Source organism: Muntiacus reevesi, chromosome 1, assembly GCF_963930625.1.
Source record: "Muntiacus reevesi chromosome 1, mMunRee1.1, whole genome shotgun sequence".
NCBI classification, from domain to species: domain Eukaryota; kingdom Metazoa; phylum Chordata; class Mammalia; order Artiodactyla; family Cervidae; genus Muntiacus; species Muntiacus reevesi.
Window position 1 is genome coordinate 168,414,167 of NC_089249.1, and position 25,508 is coordinate 168,439,674.

General features: G+C 41.5%; 1 protein-coding gene across 1 annotated transcript in view; it reads right to left on the reverse strand.

Moving 5' to 3' along the window:
* The window catches only part of LOC136154309 (protein argonaute-4), a 36,372-nt gene extending 16,786 nt beyond the window's left edge, over positions 1-19,586 (reverse strand). Inside the window, exons 1-10 of the mRNA XM_065916629.1 lie at positions 19,338-19,586; positions 13,172-13,337; positions 7,558-7,678; positions 4,891-5,072; positions 4,579-4,715; positions 4,354-4,488; positions 3,298-3,385; positions 821-968; positions 456-575; positions 204-332 (exon numbers count right to left, since the gene is read on the reverse strand). Coding sequence (XP_065772701.1) covers positions 204-332; positions 456-575; positions 821-968; positions 3,298-3,385; positions 4,354-4,488; positions 4,579-4,715; positions 4,891-5,072; positions 7,558-7,678; positions 13,172-13,337; positions 19,338-19,356 — 1,245 coding nt within the window. The 5' untranslated portion in view covers positions 19,357-19,586. The remainder of the gene's footprint in view (positions 1-203; positions 333-455; positions 576-820; positions 969-3,297; positions 3,386-4,353; positions 4,489-4,578; positions 4,716-4,890; positions 5,073-7,557; positions 7,679-13,171; positions 13,338-19,337) is intronic.
* Positions 19,587-25,508: the final 5,922 nt, after the last annotated feature.

Consider the following 25,508-nt stretch of genomic DNA (forward strand, 5'->3'; position numbering starts at 1 on the left):
AAAAGAGAGAAGGCATTACAATCTAAGTCCATTTTAAAGTTGATGAGAGGATACATAAAACTATTTGATATTAGCCAAAAGACAAAAAGCAACAATGAGCAAAGCAATGGATAAACTCAGTGTGGTATAGTGGAAAAACCCTGGATTCATCGCTTTATGACTGGTTGTTGGAAGAAACTTGTTGAATAAAATAAAAGGCTTACCCGGCCCCCGTACTGCAGCATCGGTGCTGGGAGGACCCTGCCTGTGAGCTCTGTCATTTCATTGTGGACAACAATACCAAATTCTTTAAGGTATGGGTCAGGTCCACCCACCATGCTGTTACTCTTCACCTAAAGAACAGGAAAGCCTGCATATATAAAAACCAAAGAGTAACTGTGTCCCATCCGGCATTTTCTATTGTTTCTTTTTTTAATCTGAAAGCTAGCTGATCTTAAAGACCATGCCTTACTGACCAGTCTACTGATTTCTTCCTGTCTGTCAGGAGCAGATCTTGCTGTGGCCTTGATCATCGTGGAAGTCTGATTGTCTGTGAGCTTCTTTATACATCGCTGTCCTGCCACTATATTACAAACCTATCAAGAGGCAAAGAGGAGTCAGTTTGTGTCTTGGGTTTCTGTATCATAAGATTTGCTGAAGTGCAGCTTATATCTTCCATTTCCAAACAAATGAAAATTCTGCTATAAGGTGAAGTTGCCCATCCAAAATATTTTAGAGATTAATATTAAATTCTATCACTAGTTTAGAACATGACTTTAAAACACACAAACACACATTCAAGAGATTGGCAGACTGGAAAAGAAAATTTAGTTTAGCTTACCTCAAGTGGCAAGTATGTATGCTTTTGTTCTTGTCCCACTTGGAGACAGGGAAGATGGGGGTATTTCAGCTGCAGATTGTACTTTTGCTTAAAATATTGAGCTACTGTACATTCCATAGCTTGACCATTTTCTAACTGTAAGGGAAAACTATAAGAGAGAATATCTTTTAAGAAATTTCTTCAAGCTCTATTTTTTTCTTAAACAAGCAAACAAACAAAAGCCTACTAACATTTTCTACCTTGACCAATCACTTAAAAAACAAAGGTCAATCTTTATTTAGCCATTTTCACTTAAGCCATCTTAGTATTTAATCAAGACAGTGATTCTGTTGTTATTTTCCATGTTTGTTTGTTGAAGCTAGGATGAGAAAAAATTTTAATTAAAATGGAAAAAGAACTTAAATTAAGAAGAAGCTGCAGAACCAGAAAATACACAGATTCACTAAAGGTCACTTAACACTTATCAGTATAAATACAATCTCTTGCTGGCCTTTTTTTTTTTTTTTTGCTGCACTGGTCTTAGTTGCAGCATGCAGTTCCCTGATCAGGGATGAAAGCTGGGCCCCCTGCATTGGGAGCATGGAGTCTTAACCACTGGGACATAACCAGCAAGTCCCTCTTGCTGACTTCTTAGAGATGAGTAAATATAAATAAGGTCCTGGACCATCCACATATGAGTTTTAATTGTTTAAGAGAACTTCTGGTAAAATGAGTGCAGCATAGTTACTGGGGCCACATTTTTAGATCCCCAAACCAGGACAAATATATGTGGATTTGGAGGCCACAAAACCAAATACATGAACTTGAGACCATGTCAAGATACTTGACACAAACTGGAGAATGTGATTTAAGAGACTCCTTACTTGGGTCTTCCAGGAGACAAATTATCTCAAACAACTTGGCACAATAATAACTTTAATCTTGTTTTTTAACTGTTAATGCCCCACAAAGTAATAATGCAGTGAGGATCATCTATGTGATATTTAAGTCTATGTGCTTTTAATTTTTAAGCAAAAATTATATAGTTCTATAAGTTTAATTATTCTTATAGGGTGAGCAGTGCTGTGCTTACTCACTCAGTTGTGTCTGACTCTTTGCGACCACATGAACTACAGCCCGTCAGGCTGCTCTGTCCATGAAATTCTCCAGGCAAGAATACTGGAGTGGGTGGCCAAACCCTCCTCCAGGGGATAGTCCCAACCCAGGGATCAAACCCAGGTCTCCTGCATTGCAACCAGATTCTTTACCATCTGAGCCACCAGGGAAGCCCATTCTTATAGGATAACATGCAGTAATTAAATAATGAAAAAAGACAGGATTTAAAAAAAAAACAAAAAACAAATGCTATAATCTGTCACTATAACAAATGCCATAGTGACTTTTATTTTCCCTAGAGAACGCATTCAATGGTATAACACAAAGGATACAAAGAATATCACTTTATAACTCAAGAAATTCATGTGACGTGTACATGAGTTCATACTGAAGAACGTGTTCAAATCATACTGAATTGATATACTACATTTATCCAGAGGCCACTCTAAAATTTCAGTTATTTACAGCAAAGTCATGTAGGTGATTTTGATTACACTTGTTTGAAAAAGTCTTCTGAGTAAGTATGTAAAATAAGGTAAAGTTAATATAGTTAAGTTCATGCTCTTAGAAAAGCCAATATTTATATTTATGCCAGTTTAATGATCTTGATTACAAGAATAAAACTTACATATGTGGTAATTTAAAAAGCACTTTCATATATATTTTCTCATTAGGCACAGTTCACAGTAGATTAGAAGTTAGGTGATTAGAAAAATGAGATTGAGGAAGTATAAATAAATCTGCTGCTGGAGGCATGCCATACACACTGACAGCTGGAAGAAATGACAGTTAGCTAAAAAGGGGGGAGAAAAATCCACATAAAACTCAAAGCAATATATATCTTCCCATGACAGCTCTTATGACATACAGTTCTTAATAGATCCTTTTGGGCCATGCATTGAGAACTACAACACTAGAATAAATGATATTAATAATGATGACTCTGCACCACTATATGAAAGTTGATATGTTCAGCATATTTTAAAGGCAAGAAAAACATTTTATTAGTATTTCTATCAAAAATATTTAAAAGCTTTTTAAAAGCTTTGGTGTTTAAAATGAAGATCTGGGTGAGTTTTTTAATTATAATGTGTGCATGCATGCTAAGTCACTTCAGTTGTGTCAAGACTCTTTGTGACCCTTTGGATTGTAGCCCTCCAGGCTCCTCTGTCCATGGGATTCTGCTGGAGTGGGCTGCCATGCCCTCTTTCAGGGGATCTTCCAGGCCCAGGGATCAAACCCATGACTCTTGTGTCTCCTGCATTGGCAGGTGGGTTCTTTACCACTAGTGCTAAAATGGGATACCAATTTTTCAAATTATTATAGTAGCTACCTATGATACAACAAATGTAATTGCACAGTTTTAGATGTGGTTAACATACGTTTGATGACTGGCTGGCCGTCTAGTCACATTACACACTCGATATTTTCGTTTCATCTGTCCACAATGGGTCACCTCAACTTTCAGACCTCAAGTTAAAAAAAAGTCAAAACATCAGTATTAATTAAAATCATAGTGACCAAAAAAAAAAAAAAAGATTTGAAGGTTTTCTTCAGATAGGCATGACATTGTACAAGACAAAGTTTGCAAAGATATGGGAAAGATTTCATCATGCATAGGCAAAAAAGCCTCAGCCAAGCAGAAAAAATTAGAATCCAGATGACTGAAGACTAGGCACCTACTTTAATGTATTACTTCATTCAACAAATATATATCATGCATCAACCATGATTTAGTGCTTACTTAATCTTAAACCTAGAGATAGCCCTAAGGAAGCTTATGGTATAATGAGAGAAGATAGCTAACAAGTAAAGAAGCAAAGAAATTCTGAGAATAAACAAACTTGTATTTTTGTATTAATCTGAGAAATCTTAGAAATCTGAGACTCACTCATCCTGATCCTTCTCTCGGCTTCTCTAGGGCCACCCTGAACCCCAGAGGGTAGAAGGAAGACACAGGGGGATGCAAGGAGATGAAGGATGGGGGAAGGGGAGCAAGAACAGCATGTGAAGGTAGACACCTGGGGAAACACACGCACTCCCATGCATACGTACAGGCGCACACCATCTCCGCCCCAATCAGAATACTGGGGGAACATCACAGAAGGAGTGGGCGCCCATGGGACATTTCAGTCCTTCCATTTTATTAAAATGGAGGTTTTCAAGTATGTAAAAGCAACAGTTACTAAGTGCATGACATGTACTAGAAGTTTATACACCCAGTTGCATTTAATTCTCACAGCAATCTTACAAGATTCATATTATTATTTTTACCTTAGAATAGACTAAGGCTTACAGTGGTTAAGTAACTTGCCCAAAGCCCCAGTGACAGAACTGGCAGGAATGGGATGGAAGCCCACGAGTGTCTGACTGTAAGACGGTGCTCCTTGGACCACACTGAGCTGCCTGACCAAGACCACAGTGATGCAAATACCTACCTCTGATTTCTTTGGTAAACTTGACACGCTGGGAGTCTGTTAGGGGTTTGGTTTGTTCATTGATGTTCTGAATGTCTAAAACTTCACACATGAACTCAATGATAGGCTGCGCCCGGTAGAAAGCAGTTGCAGATACTGAAACAGAGAAGGAATCTTAGCTTCAGGGAACGGGAAAAGACCAAAAAACCAGCCCAAAGAGTAAACGGTAACAGAGTTCCATCCTACCATCAATATTGAGCATCATGTTCCACATGGCGGGTCTCACGGACTGATGAAAGCCAAACCAAACCTCCCTGCCCCCTCCCAGAGGGTGGTAGTAACCTTCAGGAGGTGAGAAAAAGGAGCGACCCACTGGAGTGTACCTGAAGAAACAAAAATTTGCATGCTTCACAATAAAAACTAGAAAAGATCTTTCAATTTCACTCTCAACTTTGTAAACTGAAACCAAGTTTGAACTATGACTTATGCAGAAGTCATGGGTACCAGTGCAACCTACCAACAAAAGTCTGACATTTACGGCAAAGAATTCAAACTAACCTCATGGAGGGAAGGTGTCTTGTGATAACATCAAGTGCTTGAACCGAGTCATCTGGGACTTCATTCAAGTGCCCGGCCAAAGCTTCTAAAAGCAACTGAAGGCTCACAACTGACACCCACTGAACAGACACTTTAAAGGTTTGGTCTTTACCCTCACCTGGAAGGGTCACTTCCATATCAACCTAAGGAAAAATACATATACAGACACATTTACAAAGGCTGAGAGACCCCAGGAATAGTCAATATAGATACCTATAATGATATCTAACACTTTCTGTAATTGCTAAACATTGGAAACAACCTAGGTTCCATCAGTAGGGGAATAATTTAATATTGAATATTATGTAATAGTTAAAAATAAAGTAGATGCTACAACATAGATGAACTTTGAAAACATTATGCTAAGTGAAATAGCCAGACATAAAATGACAAATATTGCATGATTCCTCTTACATGAAGTACCTAGAAAAAATTTATAAAGATGAAGTAGAATAGTGGTTACCAGGGATAGGAGAGGAGGAAATAGGGAGCTGCTGTTTAATGGGTACAGAGTCTCAGTTTGGGATGATGAAAAGTCCTACAGATGGACAGTGGTCATGGTCCCATAACAATATGAATATATTTAATGCCACTGAATTGTACACTTAAGAATGGTTAAAATAGTAAATTTTATGTTGCATATTGTTTAACCACAATAAAAAATTTAAAAAGTATGGTAAATGTAAATGTACAGAGATGGAAAGATCTCCCAGATATATTGTTAAGTGAAAAACGAAAAAATAAATCACAGAACAATATGCAAACAAATAATAATATATATAAACATGCATAAATGGGCTTCCCTGGTGGCTCAGTGGTAAAGAATCCACCTGCAATGCAAGAAACACAGGTTTGATCCCTGGGCCGGGACTATCCCCTGGAGAAGGAAATGGCGACCTACTCCAGTATTCTTGCCTGGGAAATCCCACGGACAGAGGAGCCTGGCGGGCTACAGTCCATGGGGTAGCAAAAGAGTGAGACACCTCTTAGCGACTAAGCAACAACAACAACAAACATGCATAAATAGCTAATGAACATAAAAATATCTGAAAGGACACACACTGAACTATTATAGTAGTTTCCTCTGAAAATGAAAATGGGATTGAGGATGCAAGCAGGTGGGGAAGCAGGAAACCACAGCATTTCTAGATTGTCTGAATAAGTTTATAACGAGTATATAATTATGTATTGCTTTTAAATTTTAAGAGCAAATGTCTTAAAAAGTTATTGTGGTATTATAAATATTTTCGTTAAGTAAGTGTTACACAATATTTTACAAGTAATAAAAATTCTACTGTTCAGATTCAGGTGGCACTTTCACACTGTGAGAAAGTTGGAACATATGTAAAGATGAAATTAGTTCAGTTCAGTCACTCAGTCGTGTCTGACTCTTTGCGATCACATGGACTGCAGCATGCCAGGCTTCCCTGTCCATCAGCAACTCCTGGAGCTTATTCAAACTCATATCCCTCGAGTTGGTGATGCCATCCAACCATCTCATTCTCTGTTGTCCCTTTCTCCTCCCACCTTCAATCTTTTGCAGCATCAGGGTCTTTTCAAATGAGTCAGTTCTTCACATCAAGTGGCCAAAGTATTGGAGTTTCAGCTTCAACATCAGTCCTTCCAATGAATATTCAGGACTGATTTCCTTTAGGATGGACTGGTTGGATCTCCTTGCAGTCCAAGGGACTCTCAAGAGTCTTCTCCAACACCACAGTTCAAAAGCATCAATGCTTTAGTGTTCAGCTTTCTTTATAGTCCAACTCTCACATCCATACATGACCACTGGAAAAACCATAGCTTTGACTAGACGGACTTTGTCAGCAAAGTAATGTCTCTACTTTTTAATATGCTGTCTAGGTTGGTCATAGCTTTTCTTCCAAGGAGCAAGCATCTTTTAATTTCATGGCTGTAGTCACCATCTGCAGTGATTTTGGAGCCCCCAAAATAAAGTCTGTCATTGTTTCCATTGTTTCCCCATCTATTTGCCATAAAGTGATGGGACCAGATGCCATTATCTTAGTTTTCTGAAAGTTGAGTTTTAAGCCAACTTTTTCACTCTCCTCTTTCACTTTCATCAAAAGGCTCTTTAGTTCTTCTTCGATTTCTGCCATAAGGGTGGTGTCATCTGCAAATCTGAGGTTATTATTTCTTTTTTTTTTTTTGGTTATTGATATTTCTCCCAGCAATCTTAATTCCAGCTTGTGCTTCATCCAGCCTGGCATTTCACATGATGTACTCTGCATATAAGTTAAATAAGCAGGGTGATAATATACAACCTTGACGTACTCCTTTCCCGATTTGAAACCAGTCTGTCGTCCCATGTCCAGTACTAACTGTTGCTTCCTGACCTGCATACAGATTTCTCAGGAGGCAGGTCAGGTGGTCTGGTATTCCCATCTCTTTCAGAATTTTCCACAGTTTGTGGAAACAATCAACCTAAATTCTAACAGTCAATTATCGATTAATTAAAAAACAAGAGAATATGTACAGAATAACAAATCTATCATCACCAAGAGAAACAGCTTTAAGAACTGAATTGTCATTAGAAAGGGAAACATCTTTGTCCTAAGTAATTATTACTAAATGACCTAAGTCTAATAAATGTTTCTTGCTGTTAACACTTACCCTGTCCCGTCCAATTGGCAGTGGATGTGCTGTGTACATGTTTCTTTTGCCATCATAGCCAGGCTGCCGATCTCCAAATATTTGCATCTTGAAGTGCCGCACCATTGTGTCTACTACCTCCCTTAACAGTAATGGAGACAGTGGAGGTTAGCTCTGAGAAATGGTGGTGAACAGGAAACTGTCATTATACCTTAATTATCTAAATTCAGGTCAAAACTCCTTGGAGGATCTTTCTGGTGTCCAGTGGTTAAGACCTCCTGGAGAAGTTTTAAGACTTGGGTTCCTGGAGAACCCAACCCAGACGGTATGGGTTCAATTCCTGGTTGGGGAGCTAAGATGCCAGCAATATTGTAACAAAATCAATAAAGAGTTTAAAAATGGCTCAGAGCAAAAAAAGAAAAAGATGACCCAGGCCAGTTCTGCCTGGAATATGAGAATTGAAATTCTTTGGAAAAAGCAAGAGTTAAAGTTACAGATTCAAGTAACTTAAAAAAAAAATAGCAAGTGAACAAAAGCAATCATGGGATGACAACAAAAAAGGAGCGAATAAAAGGAAAGAGAAGAAAATTTGCAGCACCTTCTCAAATTCCTGCTTTCGAAAATCCTCTCCTATGATAAATAGAACCTTATAAGAGTAACCTATCTTAGGTATCTAAATTTGGCATGTTCATAACTGAACAATAATAAGTTTGTTATCAAATATGCATCCTTATTTAAGTACACTGGTTTTGGAAAAGAGAGTGGGCAGACATCTGAGGGTAAATAAATCTAAGATGCATCATAGTCAACAGACTGAGGCAACCCCTTGACTAATGCTAGCAATTTATCATTCTGCACTGTTGTTTCGTCACTCGGTCACGTCCGAGTCTTTGCGACCCCAAGACTGCAGCACACCAGCCTTCCCTGTCCTTCACCATCTCCTGGAGCTTGCTCAGACTCATGTCCATCGAGTCGGTGATGCCATCCAACCATCTCATCCTCTGTCGTCCCCTTCTCCTCCTGCCTTCAATATTTCCCAGCATCAGGGTCTTGTCCAATGAGTTGGCTCTTTGCATCAGGTGGCCAAAGTAGTGGAGCTTCAGCTTTAGTCCTCCTAATGTCGTCTTATATGCCAAACTGCTTCCAAGTAGTATAAAGAAGGGGACATCATAAAATTTCCTCCTTCCATAAAATATCCCCATTCCATTATTAGTGTAGTTTCTTTCTTTTTAGAATGAAAGCCTTTCTGTCAATCAAATATGAACAGCGTTTTGTCATATACACCAGATCACACTGTATGCAGGATCTAAGATGAACTCACATGTGGGGAAACTAGAATCTACTGTTTAAGATAAATAGAATTGAATCTGTGAGACTTTGGAATGTTAAAGTCAATGAAAAATCAGGTGCTATGTCTCACCAATATTAGTGAAACCATGTGTGTGTACTATATCTTAAAAGTCAAAATAAATCACAACTAGCCAAGGCATTGGGGCTTCGCTAGTTAGTGGCTTGACAGTAAAGAATCCACCTGCTGATGCAAGAGATACAGGTTAGATCACTGGGATGGAGAAGATGCCCTGCAGAAGGAAATGGCAACCTTCTCCAGTATTCTTGCCTAGGACACCCCATGGACAGAGGAGCCTGGTAGGCTACAGTCTGTATGGTCACTAAGAATCTGACACGATTTAGCAACTAAACAACAACAACACACAAAAAAACTAAGGCATTAACACTACTGCAAATGAAAGCTGTGGGCAAGCCATATGTTTTCAAACTAAGTCATGCAATTGCAAAAAACTGATAGAGAAATATAGTTTCATACAGTCCCAATTTTTAAAAGTTGACTTAAGAATAGTATATTTTCAGATGGAGAGGGTAATTTCTTATCTTACATTCTTAAAATATAACCATAAAATTTTCCAAAAAGAAAACGTACTTTCACCTCTATTCTCACTTAATCTTCACAACAACCTGTGAGACAAGCAGTGCAATAATTTTTCTCATATTAAAGAGAAAAAATAAAAATTCAGAATGGCAAGTAACTTGCCCCTGGTCACACAAGGATTAAATTGCAGAGTTGTATGACCTTGGACAAGTTACTTACTCTCTCACATCTATTTCTTCATTTGTAGAATTACAATAATCATAAAATCCACCACAAAAATTGTCATATTAAGTGAATAAGCACACATAGACTATCTAGAACAGTGTTTATCATGCAATAAGCCTACTCCTTGCAGGACATTTGGTCTTGTCCAAAACATCCATGAAACATTTGGTCCACACCAAGAGGGTGTTGACATTCAGCTCTGTCCGAAACAAAAATCTGGCATGGGCTGAATATGTTCACAGATGTTTTGAATAGGACCAAATTTCAGGGACCTTTTGACGTGAACCAAATATCTTATGGATATTTTAGACGAGACTATATGGCTGTGGAACTTGCCTGGTGGTCCAGTGGCTAAGACTCAGCGTTCCCAATGCAGGGGGCCTGGATTCAATCCCTGGTCAGGGAACTAGGTTCCATGTTCACAACTAAGAGTTCACACAACTAAGAGTGTGCATGACACAACGAAGATCTCACATGCCACAATTAAGACCCGGTGCAGCCAAATAAATAAATAAAAATAAGTATTTTTTTTAAAGGGGGGTTTCCCTGGTGTCTCAGTCAGTAAAGAATCTGCCTGCAATGTGAGAGACCTGGGTTCGATCCCTGGGCCAGGGAAGATCCCCTGGGGAAGGAAATGGCAACCCTCTCCAGTATTCTTGCCTGGAGAATTCCATGGACAGAGGAGCATGGCAGGTTACAGTTCATGGGGTTGTAAAAAAATTGGACACGACTGAGCAACTAACACAAACATTTAAAAAAAAAAAAAGAAAAATACTAAATGGCTGCTAACCAGCCTATTTACTCTGGTATGCTCAAAGATATAACTCCAGGAATCTTCATTTCTCTTGAATCATCAAAATTTTCCACTCTACTGAATTATTCTCTTCAGCATACAAATACCTATAATTTTCCTCATCTTAAAAACACTGAAATTTCACCCTTCCTCCTCATCTGAGCAGTCCATTTCTCTGCTTCCCACTGCATCAATCTCTCGACAAAGTTGTCTCTAACTGCTCCTCTCCATTCTCTCTTCAATATTCTCTCATGAGCCTTTTTCTCCTTCAAAACTACTCTTATCAAGGTCCCTAGTGAGCCCCACATTGCAAACTCCAATACTCCTTGAACATTAGATGATCAATTCTTTCAGCTTAAAATATCTTCTTCCCTTGCCTCCTCACTCTGCCCTGGTTTTCCCTCATCCCAGTGGGCTCTCCCCACGCCCCCAGTCTCCTTGCTAATTCTTCCTCACCTCCCCAGTCTGCAAGCGCTGTTACCTCAGGACTCAGTCTTGGAGTCTCTCTTTCTTTAACCACACTCACTTCCTACATGATCTCACCCAGTCGCATGGTTTTACCACCAATATGCTGATGACTCTCCAATGTCTGTCTCCAGCCTATAACCTGGCCCCTGAGCCCAACCTCATGTATCCAACTTCCTGCTTGAGGTCTCCACTGGGATGTCTAGCAGACCTCTCAATCATAACATTTCAATAACTACAGATCTCCTGACCCCTGTTGCCTCTCCCATAGTTTTCTCCATTTCCATACATGGCAACTCCCTCTTTCCCTCTGGTCAGGACAAAAACCCTGGAATCAGCCACGATTCATTTCTTTCATACCTCACCTTTAACCCACCAACAGATCTTGCTGACACCACCTTTAAAATATTTGTAGACTCTGACCACTTCTTATCACTATCACTTTTACAACCCAGGTTCAAGTCACCAGCCCTTTTCACCTGAATCATTACAAGAGCTTCCTAATTGATTTCTCGGCTTTTCAGCTTTAGTGCCAGGCTTCATCTTCAACACAGCAGCCAGAATGATCCATTGAAAATCTCAGTTAGTCATATCAAATGTCTACTCAAAACCCATCTAATAGGAGTAAACACTAAACTCCTAGGACGACCTACAAGACTCTGCATGATAAGGCCCTTAGGAGTTTCTCTATCACTCTCCCCGGCACTTACTCCAGCAATACAGGCTTTATCTGCTATTCCTTGAATACACCATGCAAGCTGCTACCTCTGCCTGGGGTTCTCTTCAAGGAGATATCCCTCACCTCCTCTAGGTTTCTCTTCAAATGTCACTTTTCAGTGAGACTTTCCCTAACTACACTATTATAACATACATACACACACACATACATATAATGTGTATATTACATGTACATATAATATGCACACACATATATACACACATGCACTCACGCACACATCTTACATAATATATGTGCAACACATATACATGCTTACTCGTTCAGTCATGTCCAGCTCTTTGAGACCCCATGGACTGTAGCCAGCCAGGCTACTCTGTTCATGGGGATTCTCCAGCAAGAATACTGGAGTGAGTTGCTACACTCGCGTCCAGGGGATCTTCCTGACCCAGGGATCGAACCCAGGTCTCCCGCATTACAGGTAGATTCTTTACTGTCTTAAGATATACATATTTACAATATACATACATACCATATGTATGTATCTACACACACACACACACACATAAAATCAATGACCCATCCTCAATCTGTATCTTCCATCCTTGTTTTATTATTCTTCATAGAAGTTATCATCAACTAGCAAATAATATGTTTTATTTGTTTATTCACTTATTTTTGGACTTACCCCCCGTTATAGTGTAAGTTCCTCGAGGGCAGGAACTTTTGCCTGCTTTTTCATGCTATATTCCCACAACACAGAACGACGCCTGGCACACAAAGAGCACTGTATGTTGAATGCATCAATATTAGCCATTACCATCGCTTCTACTACTATTGGTTTCAGTTATACAACAGTCAAACAGTTAAAGGCTTACATGAGAATGAACTACACCAGAAGGCCAAAAAACTGATCTACAATGAGAAAAAAATCAAGCCACAAAAAAAAATTTCACTTGACAGTAAAAGCATTCTTGAAAAGGCAAGAACTATAATGTTAATGACTGAATATTAGTGAAGATACAGAAACAAGGAAAGTGAGTGGTCTCAGCACACTGGAAGAAGATCTGTTATAGGGCTGTATCTTCACCCTTGGTAAGATATACAGATCACAGTACCTAAATCATCCTATCTAGACCCCTCTTGGATAATGCTAGAATTAAACAGAGCTTCTCTCTGAGTTTAATTTCTTCAATACCCCAAGATGATTCTTCTGTCTTTACACTTATATTTTTCTCAAGTCCAATACCAACACTTAATAACAAAATTTGAATTTTCAGATAGTTCTATTTTCCATAGACATCAATGGTTTCATCTATTTTTTATAAATTTCTGCTACCTTTGGACAGTGAAAGAGGGACCATTCTTCATTCATTATTTACTGACTGAAGGATGATGTATCTAGTACTCTGCTAGAATCTATGAAGGAGAACCAAGTATGAGATAGCATATCTGCTATCAAGAAACTCACCACCTTAGAGAAAAACAAAGCCTACATGTTAAAAGAGTTTAGAGAACAAGATGATTCATAATAAATAAATGATGTGTATTTAAATACATATATAAGTCTATTCTTTTTAATCCTTACCTGTTGACTCTACGAGGCCGTTTTTCCGGTTTAATATCCACATCATAATGATACACGTCTATTTTGGGAATCTGAACCTGAAAATGGTTAGCTAACAGTCGAATTGGTTTTCCGACAGTTCCAAGGCCAGGACGACGAGGTGGCTGAAACAGGCTGGCTGGAGGCCCTGAAGAGATTGAAAGATTATTTGATTTGCTATTTGTTTGTGAAGGATGATATTCCCTTCATGATGATGATGATGATGATGATAGCTACAATTGGGAATTCCCGGGCAGTCCAGTGGTTAGGACTCTTCAATGTCACTGCCAAGGACCCAGGTTCAGTCCCTGGCCAGGGAACTAAATTCCCACAAGCTGTGCAGTCCAGCCAAAACAAAACAAAAACAGCTACAATTATTGCGATCTTATCATTCGCTGAACATCCTCCGATATAAAAAGTTATGTAAAAAGCTTTTTGGCCTAAGATTCTCTAGATTTCTAAATATTTTTTCCACACTGCTATTATTTTGAATATGGGGGATATCAACAGGAGATACAATATGATGAACTCTCAGATGCACTCTACTGTCTAAAACCTTTTATCAGTATCAGTAGATCTACAGCTAGGCTTACAAAATTGTATGTATTTTAAAATAAAATAATCTCTAAACTCTGGAGGCCATCATCAGTTCAGGCTGGAGATGATCCATTAATCCTCCACAAATTAGCTTGATTATTACAGTTTTGTACAGACTGTCAGAGATTAAATAGCAGCTATCTTTAGCAATTTAATTGCTAATTTAGACAGTGAAACAATACCAATGAGGCTAGACTTTCTTCCTTATAACCTGATATTTTAAAAATCTGGACAATCTGATATTTCCTGACCATAAGATTTAGTTTATTTCTTCAACAAACATTTATCCATTTATTCCATGTCTAAGCTTTACTGTAGATTCAAGAAAAAGATAGAACCTCTGCCTTCAGGGAACTGACAGTCTAGACTAGCAAGCAGTTCTCAACCTGGGGGAGCTTTTGTCCCCCAGTAAACATTTGCCAAATATGTGGAGACCTTCTTCATTGTCACAAATTGGGGGGTGATACTGACAAAGCACATGACAGCCCCCCAAAATATAGAAGTATTCAGTCCAAAGTATCGAATAGTACTGAGGCTGAGAAACCCTAGTCTAGATAGAGCAGTCATTCCCAATTATTCTATTGATGGTTTACAAGATAGTCTATAAAAAAGAAAGGTTTCCATAAGCTAAAAAAACCCTGTTTATTCTCTCCCCTTCTTAAAATTCCATTATATATATTATCCTATTAAATTCTCTAACAAGTCATGTAATAAATAAGCTTGTTTAACTCATCATTTACCTGGCTTATTTTTCCCCAAAACACACACACATGCACATACACACTAACTCTTTCTCTGTTTTTAAAATCAAACATCTATCAATAGTTAGTAAATTAGGGTTTAAGGAAACAGTCTGGGAAATATCTGTCTACAGAAAACCTTATTCCTTTCTGATGATATTGTCAAATAGACACTGGTCCAAAAAATAAACATTTTTTTCTGCTATGAATAGGTGTTGAGTAAAGTGAGCTGTATTTACAAAGGAAAGTTACAACAGGTTCTCTTGTTGCAATGGTATTTCACCAAGAACAAAGACAATTCACCAAGGAGAGAACACTTTGAAGTAAGAAGCTGTTCTGGTCCAATATCACTTAGGAAAATCAAAGCAAACACTTCAATGAAATTTGTGTTGACAGATCACCACACACTAACTCCTAAAATACTGAAAATCTTTTCACGTATTAAATTCACTGTTCATTCTTCCCCTGAATTATACTCGTCCTTCAAAACTCTGGTCAAGTGCAACCTCCTTGGAAAGCTTTTCCAGACTCTCCTAAGCTAGAGGATACATCTTCTGTGTCCCCCAGATCTTTTGTATAGGGAACACGTAGGACAAGTATCTAGAAACAACTTGTTAAACTACTGTTTCCTTCACTAGACTGTAAACTCTTAGAAGAAATGGACTTCCAATTCAAAGTTATCGTAAAACCTAATTCAATGATGAGTGCATTGTAGGAATTCAGTAAATGCTGAACTGAACAATACTAATAATCTCTGTAGCAGTGCAGATAGAAACTAAACAGAAATCTAGTCATTTCTAAAATAATTGATTATTTTTCATTAAAACAAAAGCACATAATTTATGCTAAAAATATTTCTTTGAGTTGAGTTCCATTTCTGGTGAACAAGGGGATCTACTCCGGGTGTGATAAGGAATTTATCAACAATGTAAGAAGTAGACAATAAATAACATCAGAGGTGGACAGGCATACTGAATTCACCCAACTAAATCATATAGATAAGTTAGCCTTGCATATTCCAAGACACACTTAAGTAATCACTGTATTACAAATCCAGCTTTATGATAGAAATTTGCAAACAGAAATCTGGATCAAATGACTTGCCCAAGGACATATGACTTCGATTTTAAATCATGACTAGAATCTAGGTCCCCTAACTCCCAGTTCAGGACTTTCTCTTCTTCAGTATATTTCACAATCCTATGGCATATATACCTCTCAGAAGTACTTGATGCTCTTTAAAGAGACAGAGGCAGAGTAAATGAAGGAAAGGGATTAAGAAGTGGAGAAAAGGAAATAGTGTTCCTCTTCCATGGCAAGAGAGAAAAGTTAGAACCTGAGTGATCATTCCTTTTAATAAGTTTAGAAGATTTAATTAGAAAAATATATTTTACATGTTTCCATCCCCAAAGCTGGTTTCTTTGAATTTATCAAAACGACTTCTGAAGAAATAAAGTCTGGAACCAAACTGCCTGGGTTTCAACTCTGGTTTTACCGCTCCCTAACTGCATGACCCAGGGCCAGTTTCTTAGCCAATCAGTTTCCTTATCTATAAAATGGAAGAATAAAAATGATAATAGTAGCACCTATCTCATAAGGCTATTGTGAGGATCTCATGAGGTGATGTATGTAAAAGGCTTGATGTGCCATGGTGTAAGTCGCTTCAGTTGTGTCGACTCTTTGCGACCCCATGGACTGTAGCCCGCCAGGTTCCTCTGTCCACGGGATTCTCCAGGCAAGAATACTGGAGTAGGCTGTCATGCCCTCCTCCAGGGGATCTTCAACCCAGGGATGGAACCCACATCTCTTTAGGCTCCTGCATTGGAAGATGGGTTCTTTACTACTAGCGCCACATGGGAAGCCCAAAAGGCTTAACACAGTGCCTCATAATGGTAAGCACTCGATAAGTGTTAGCTATTATGATTGCACTTGTATAAACATTACAGTTATTTCTCAAAGGTCCTCATGTTGGGAGCATCTCAAGAATCTAGTGACAAAGTCTGAGAATTACATCTTCCAAAAAGGTAACTACTATGACTCAACACAGACTGGATGAAGTCAGCTTCAGAGAAGAGGAGGGCATTGGACTAGGAGTCAGGTGATCCACACTCATCCTCAATCATTTAGCCTCGAGCCCTCAATACAGTCACTTAAGCTCTCTGAACCTCATCTGTAAAATGGGGATAATACCTTCCTTACCTACCTCACAGAGGATCAAACGAACTAACAGCTGAGAAAGCACTTTCCAAACTGTAAAGCGCTGTAAGCCATAAATGTCAGCACAGTGGTTAAGAATCCACCTGCCAATGCAGAAGAGGTAAGAAACACGGGTTCAATTCCATGTTGGGTTCAATCCCTGGGTGGGGAAGATCCCCTGGAGTAGGAGACGGCAACCCATTTCAGTATCCCTGTCAAGAGAATTCCATGGACAGGGCGGGCTACAGTCCATGGTGTTGCAGAGCTGGACACAACTGAGCATGCACGCACTATTAATATGACAGAGTTAGTTACTCATCATGTCCGACTCTTTTTGTGACCCCACGGACTGTAGCCCACCAGGCTCCTCTGTCCATGGGATTCTCCAGGAAAGAATACTGGAGTGGGTTGCCATTTCATCCTTCAGGGGATCTTACCAACCCAGGGATCGAACGTGGGTTTCCTGCATTGCAGGCAGAGTCTTTACCACTGAGGCACCAGGGAAGCCCTATTATTAATGTAAACAAAATAAATGGTAATCTAATCTAAAACCTCCCAGCTGCTGTTAGAAATTGAAACTGGATGAGAGAATGCAGAGCAAGACTAAACATGCTTCAGTGATTGTTCAGGTGAGGAGAGAACAGTGCTCCATGTGCTTCAGCAAAGAAGCAAGAGAGCTTCTCCAGGTTCTTAGCCCGGACAAAATATCCCACAAGACTAGCAACTCCCTTTGCTCTGATTCTGTGCTCAACAAGCAGCTTCTTGTTATTAATTGGGTTTCCAAGGTACTCTGACACTAAAAATGGAGTTTGCTAGACAGCAGGCAAGAAAATATTCCAACCAACAGAAAAGATCTGTGTTGGCTTTTTCATTAGTATCTCGTAAATGTGGTTAGTGAGAATTAATTTTCCATAATCCTGGGTGAACTGATAAGCCCTCAAACCCACAAAAGCTAAAATCAAACCAAAAAAAAAAAAAAAAAGAGTCCCCGGGATGTTCCTAACACTAGACTGATCTTTTCCATGAAATTTAGTTTGTATACAGTTACATAGCCTCTTTCAATGTCAGCTCATAAAGCCAACAGTTGACTCAGTTATGACCTACTAACAGGGAAGGGAGGGAAGAAACATTTATTGAGTATTTTCAATGCATTACTATCTACAACAAGACTTCTCACATACATTACCTTATTTCATTCTCAGAGCAATCTTGCAGCACATAATTATTACTACTCTCATTTTATAGATGAGGAAATGAAAGCTCAAAGGAATTAAATAATTTGCCCAAGGTTATACAACTATTAAATTACTAGATTGGATTTGAACAGAAGTCTGTTACATTCCTAAAGACCAGATCCTGCTTTTACCTGGAGGATGTAGCTGAAGTAACCCAGTGTAATACTCACACTGAGGTTTATCAAATAATATTAATGTGACAAAACTAACTTATTTTTAAGAGGCATATGAAATTTGACTATGAAGTCCTTTAAAAAATACTTTAAACAGCAAATTAAGGTGGCGTAGGATCAGTCAGCCATGTAAACAAGTTTTAAGCAAACACACCTTCAAAGTTTCCAAACTCAAATGGTAGACTGAATTTTCTATGCACTAAAAAAATGAAATGCTCTACAACTAAATCAACTATGTAGATAAGACATAATATTAAAGTTAATTCTAACACAGACTCCCTAAGCCCTGACCTACATTAGAAACTTGGGATTTCAAGTGGGAGCACTCGACTCCAACCTGCAGGGCGTTTGTTACAACCTGGAATGGTTCTTCTGGTTTGGGCAAAGTTGGGGAGATAACCAGAGGCCATTCATAACGATGAGGAATTACAGTTCACAAAGCACTTTCTCCTTTATTTGATCCTCACAACTACTTCTAACCCAATTAGAAGATACTCAGGGCATTAAAGCTGGAGCTGGAGTCGCCGGTGGGTAACTCGCCTGTCACGGAGGCGCTAGGACAGACGGCTGCAGGTCTGCTGTGCAGAATGACAGGTAGACACAGACACGGAAACATACTCCTCGGGACTTCAGGGCCTTTGAGAAAGGGTGGGCACTTGGCCCCTTGCCTTCAGGGCAAAGGAGAAGTGTTTAGGGGAAGTTCTTCTTCCTTATCTGACAGCTCTGGACTGTCTGCCAGGGCAAAGAAAAATAGGGGTGCGGCCCCAAGCCAAAATACCCCTGGTGGCGGAGTCCTTCCCGGTCAGGTCCGGGCCAGGCCCCCGCTGCGCACCTGGCACAATCTTTCCTTCCGTGACCCAGACTGGCCTCGCCTCACCCTGGAGTACAAACCACCTCCCTGAGGTTGGGTCAGCTCTCCCCTCTACCTAGGGACGCGGCTCACCTTCCAGGGCCTCCCCCTCCTTAGACCTAGGGACCTGGCTCATCTCTCCAGGCTGGGGCGCGGAACCCGTCCCCCTCGCCCGCCCCCGAGGCCGGGGTCAGCTCCCTCCGTCCTGTGCAGTGGGGCACGGCCCCGTGCCCCCAGGCCTGACGGCCCAACCCAGGTACGCACGAGCCGATCCGGGCCACCGGGAGCGGCCAGCCCTCCCACTCGCCCAGGCTTCCCGGGGTCCGGTCTGGGTCCCGGCTCGAGCGCGCTCCTCACCCGGTCCCAGCGCTTCCATGGCGGCGGCGGGGGCCGCCTCGCCCCGGTCCCCGGCGCCTCCCGCTCCGGGCCCCGCCGCCGCCGCCGCCGCCGCGTAACGCTTGATCTCCGGAATATTGGCGCTCGGGGTGCGCCGCGGAGACGCGGGCACTGGGCAAGGGGCGGCGGCGGCGCCCGGCCCGGGGACAGGGACCCGGCTCCCGCGGCTCTTCCGGCCTCAGCGACAACAAAAACAATCCCCGCCGCAGCCGCGGCTGCCAGCGGGAGCGGGAGCGGGAGCCAGCGCGCGCGCCCGCCGGGCGGGGAGGGGGCGCGGGGCGCGGGGCGCGCGCGGCCCGGGGTCCCGGCTCGCGGAGGGGGCGCGCGCGGCCCGGGACGCCAGGTCCACCCAGCCCGGCGTGGGGCAGGGGCGGGGTGGGGAGGGCGCGGGCGCGCGCCCGAGGAGGGCAGAGCCCCGAGGACTTGTCGGGGGCGCGCGCGCGCGCCCGCACAGCCTTGTGGCCCCGGGCGGCCTTCTCCCGCGGGGCTCCGGGGGGCCTACGCGTTATCCACCCAGAGTCTCCCAACACCCGGTGGCCGGAGGAAGGTCGCCATTCCAGACTCCGCTGAGCAGGATACAACTCTCCGCTTCCGTCGGTGGAAAGTGTCTTGAGATTCACGTCGGACACCTCTCCTCCTTCCTCCCACCTCGGACCACTTCATTTTCTTCTGTCTGCTCTTTCTCCACTGTCCTGGGACTGAGAACACCGGGGTCACACGGACGCAGCATTTTCCTTCCATTTCTTCGTCCGAGAGTGTACTCCTAGGTGCCCTTCCCGACCCTTGTAGCCGAAAGTACCACGGGAATGGACCATGATAATGATGCGTTCTCTCTTTGTGCCCTCTGCTCAGCAAGTCACCAGTCACTTCAGAGAGAAAAGTTCTGCTTTCTTGGATGACTTCACGGTAGCAGCCAAGAGTCAAAGGAGCAATTCCTAGCTTCACGGTCAGCCCAGTAGACCCAGCATTCTTGGGACTTTAAGTTGGAGAACATAGGACAAAAGTAGTTTCTAGTCTTGAGAATAAGGCAGCTCTCAGCCACCAGTTAAAAAGGTACAATGTTTATATCTTGTACTCGTTTGCTAAAGCTGCCATTACAAAGTATCAAGGACTGAGTGTTTTAAACAACCAAAAGTAATTTTATTACAGTTATAGAGGCTAGACATCCAAGATCCATTGGTTTCTTCTGCGAGCTCGCTCTTGTGCATATAGATGACGTCTTCTCCCCGTGCTTTCTCATGGTTTTTTCTGTATATACAGTCTGTGTCCAAATGTCCTCTTCTTGTAAGGACGTCAGTCAACCTGGATTAGGGCACACCTTACAGATTTCATTTTACTTTAATTACCTCTCTCTCTAAAGACCCTCTCTCCAAATACAGTGAATTCGGAAGTAATGCAACTTGGATTTTAATAGTGTGTGAATTCTTTGGGAACACAATCCATCCTATAACGTGTGTAGTGAGATAGTCATTTGAGCATCTACAATGTGCAGCCATAGAGCCAAGAAATTTTTGTTTGATAAAAATGATTTTGAAAAAGTATTCGGGGCACCCTATGGCCAGGCACTGGGTTATGGGCTTCACATGTCATTTAGTCTTCTCAACCATCTATAAGGTAGGTATTGTTAAGGAAAGTATTTGTACAGATAAGAAAACTGCCCCTCAGGAAACCTAAGAAAGTCAGGCTCTGCAGTACATGATACAACTGAAAAGCATGGAAAAAGTGTAGTTCTAAATCCTGAATTCTAGTGCTGGCTGATTCCATCCCTGGTTGGCTATAGAACTGAGACTTTTAATCAAGTCACTGGACTCTAGTCTGTTGATACCATGCTCCAAGTTCTTTCCATAGCACCATGCTGCTTCTCTGTTAAGCCAGATATTAACTGGAAACTATGACAGGGGACAGAAACTTTGAAGGGGAATAAGTACTCACTAAATGAACAGACTAGTAGCCAGTTAAAAGGATAAGGAAAACCGACTGAAGGTCAAGCCTTGTGTTAAACCTAATAGCCACCTCCCTTCTCGACTCCAGGCTAAATTCTTCCCTTTCACACAGCGCTGGTGGCTTCCAACCTGCTTTGAGACTGACTTTCCCCCTCTCACTCCCTAACAAATTTCCCCCATATTCTATTTGGTATGCTGAACAGAGAACATAGCTCGCTTCCTGTACTGAAAATAGCCTGAGAAACCTCAGAGTATGAAATGGACTTGGCCCGTAGTCTGGACCGCAGTGCCTCAGTCCCTCAGCCTGTCACCCCGTCATTCTTGACTGCCGTGAGGATTTACATTCTTCCCAAACTCACTCCCTTTTAGGCAACTACTGCCCCCTTTCCTAAGACCCTTCTGACTGAACCCCCAAAACCAAAGCTCTGTAGTCAATAAACTCCCCTAAACCTCAGTATGTTTGACAAGCCCTCCCTCCACTTCCTGCTGTGGCTGACAAGAAGCCGTGCCCCAGAATACCACTTCCCCCTCAGCTCTCTCTGATGGTGCCTGCTCACCCTCCACACCACACACATTTACAGGACAGGGTGGGGGGTGAGTATAAAACTGACAATCTGTTTGCCACCTCCCCACTTTTCCCCGCCCGCCCCCCACCCCCCGCATGTCACCAAACCTTGAATTGTCATTCTCATGTTAAAACTACTTACCATCTTATCAGACTGCTACTACAGGGTTTCCCTTGGGAGTATAGTTAACTCAGCTTATGTCTTGATTCAGGACTGGTTCCAGTTACATTATAAATCCTTGAGAGCAGGGCTTATGCCTTGTTCGGGTATTTGGGTTTGTGTTTCTGTTGCCTAACATGTTGTTGTGTTGTTGTTGTGAGAGTTGCTCAGTCATGTCCGACTCTGCGACCCCGTGAACTGTAGCCTGCCAGGCTCCTCTGGCAGGCCATGGAATTCTCCAGGCCAGAATACTGGAGTGGGTAGTCATTCCATTCTCCAGGGGATTTTCCCAACCCAGAGATCGAACCCAGGTCTCCCACATTGCAGGCAGATTCTTTGCCATCTGAGCCACCGCCTGACATGTTACTTAGCACCAAATGCCTGTTTGGGGAAATGTATAGAATAAATGAATGAATGAACAAGTAATGTGTAAACTGTGGGAGCTAGAAATGGTCCGGCAGAAGGGCTTTGGTGGAAAGCTCTGGGTGAATTCACAGCTTCTCCAGAAAGCAGACTTTCCAATCTGAGTTCACATTTTAGTTCCACAGCATACTAGCTCTAAGAACCTGGGACAAGCCCCTTCACCTACTGCTGAAGGATGTTGTGAGGAAGAAGTTAAACCATAGATGTGCATGTTCCTGGGTGTCCGGAGCAGAATGAGTGCCCAATGGTAACCAATTCTCCTTGCCCTCCCTTCCCACAGCTAAAAGCTGCTCCCCTGCTGCTGTCTTGCTGTCCCTTAAGAGACAGTGAGCTTATGACCTCAGGTCCGTCCTAGAGAGGGGAGCAGAGCATGTTTACACATCCTGTGTCTGAGGACACAGGGACAGGGACTTGGCGAACCCATCTGAGAGCGAGAGCCAGAACACGCTCAGTGAAGGTTTATGAATGGCACTGGACTTCTTAAATGTATCAACGCTCCCCCCTGAGACCGGATGCTGCCAGAGGGAGCCTTGCTAGTGGACACTGTGCCAGCTGGCAGAGCTCCAGCCACCCATGCCGCTTGTGACTCTCCAACCCTGGTCTGGGCTGCTGGCCTCTGGTGGTGTTTTGGCTTCACAGCCTCTCCTCATTCAATCGTTCCACAAGTCTAGAGCTTAGAAGTTGAGGAGGAGCTTCTTTGCAGTCGATCAATTGGGCTAGGGGCTTTCACTCTTCTTGAGTTGGGGACCCCTTGTTCAAGGAAAGTTCTTAAGCAGGAGCTGAAGTATAGCCACTCTGAGGACAGAGACCCGCATTGCACGCTACTGAACTAGGCTAGCTGGCCAAGACACACTGCCTGGTATCTCCACAGAATTTCTGCCCACCTGCTCCTACTCCATTGGCAGCCTTGGTCTTCTGCATTTTAAAAAATTGAGATATAGTTCATATAGAATAAAATTCACCATTTTAAAGTATAAAATGCAGTGGTTTTTAGTGTATTCACAAAGTTGTGCCATCATCCCTACCATCTGATTTCAGAACATGTTCATCACCCCAACAGGATGCTTTAGCAGTCACTCCCCTCAGTCCCTGGCAAACACTCATTTATTTTCTGCCCTTATGGATTTGCCTATTCTGGGTATGTCATATAAATGGAATCATACAAAAAAGAAAAAAGAAAAAAAGAAAAAAAATAAATGGAATCATACAATATGTGGTCTTTTAAATCCAGTTTCTTTCCCTTAGCATAGTGTTTCCAAAGTTCATCCCTTATCAAATATTTGATTGTAAAACTTTTCTTCCATATTGTAGGATGTCATTTCACTTATTTGTTGTTTTTTTGTTGTTGTTTTTTCCCACGCCATCCAACTTGAGGGATTTTAGTTACCCTACCAGGGATTGAACTAGGGCCCTGGGCAATGAAATCATGGAGGCCTAACCACTGGACTGCCAGGGAATTCCCCATTTCACTTTCTTTATGGTGTCCTTTGAAATACAAAAAGTTTTAATTTAAAAGTCCAATTTTTCTTTGATTGCTTGTGCTTCTTTGTCATCATATCTAAGAAACCTAATTCAAGGTTATGAAGTCTTATTTCTAACTTGTTAAGAGTTTTATAATTTTAGCTCTTACAGTTCTTTGATCTATTTTGAGTTAACTTATGTATAGGATGCGAGGTAAATATTCAGATTCATTCCTTTGTGTGTGGATACCAAGTTATCCAGCCCCATTTGTTGAAGACTATTCTTTCTCTCAATGAATCGTCTAGCACCCTTGTCAAAATTAATTGATTGCTTGTAAGGGTTTATTTCTGGACTGTCAATTCCATTCCATCAATCTGATGTCTATTGTTATGCTATTGTAACACTGTCTTGATTGTAGCTTTGTAATAAGTTTTGAAATCAGAAAGTATAAGTCTTCCTATTTTTTTTTTCTATGATAAACAGCTTTTTGCTCATGAGTCTATGAATTGACTTACGGGCTCTGCAGATCTGGGTTGGGCTTAGTGGGGCTCACTTACAGGTCTGGTCAACTATAGTCCAGCAGGGGGCTTTTACTAATGTTGGTGATCTCTCTCACTGGGGCCTGGCCAGGAGAACTCAGCTGACTGGTCTCTGATCTGTGTGACCTCTCACTATACAGCAGCCTAGCCTGGCCATGTTTTCAGGGAGCCCTTTCCAAACAGGGTTCCAAGAGAGCAAATGGAAGTCCCTGAGTCTTCTTGAAACCTCTGCTTAAGACTGGCACCCCATCTAAGTCCTTCAACTTTGTTCTTTTTCAAGATTGTTTTGACTATTCTGAGCCTCTTGCATTTCCATATGAATTTTAGGATCAACTTGTCCATTTGCATGCATGCACACAAAAAAAGGCAGTTGACTTTTCATAGGGATTGCATTTAATCTGTAAATCAACCTGAGGAGTACTGCCATCTTAACAGTATTGAATATTTCAATCCATGAACACAGGCTATCTTCCCATTTATTTAGGTCTTTAATTTTTTTCAATAATGTTTTATAATTTTCAGGGTACAAACCTTACATTTCGTTGGTTAAATTTTTTCCTAAGTATTTTATTTTTTTGGAGGGGTGCTATTGTAAATGGAATTGTTTTCTTAATTCCATTTTTCAGTTTTTCATTGCTCATGTATAGAAATACAACAGATTTTGTATATTAATCTTGTGTCCACAACTTAACTGAATTTGCTCATTACTTCTAATAGTCTTGTATGTGTGTGTATTTTTTTTTTTTTAACTGTTTTCTATATATAAGATCATGCTATCTCCAGATAGAGATTGGTTTTACTTCTTTTCTGATATGCAGACCTTTTTTTTTTTTTTAATTGTTGCAGCACAAGAGCTCCAGAGCATGTGGGCTTAGCAGTCTTGGCACTCAGACTTTGTTGCCCCCATGGCATGTGGGGCTTAGTTCCCTGACCAGGGATTGAACCTATGCCCCCTACATTGGAAGGTGAATTCTTAACCACTGGACCACCAGGGAAGTCCCCATGCTTTTTCTTTTATATTCTTGCCTAATTGCTCTGAGT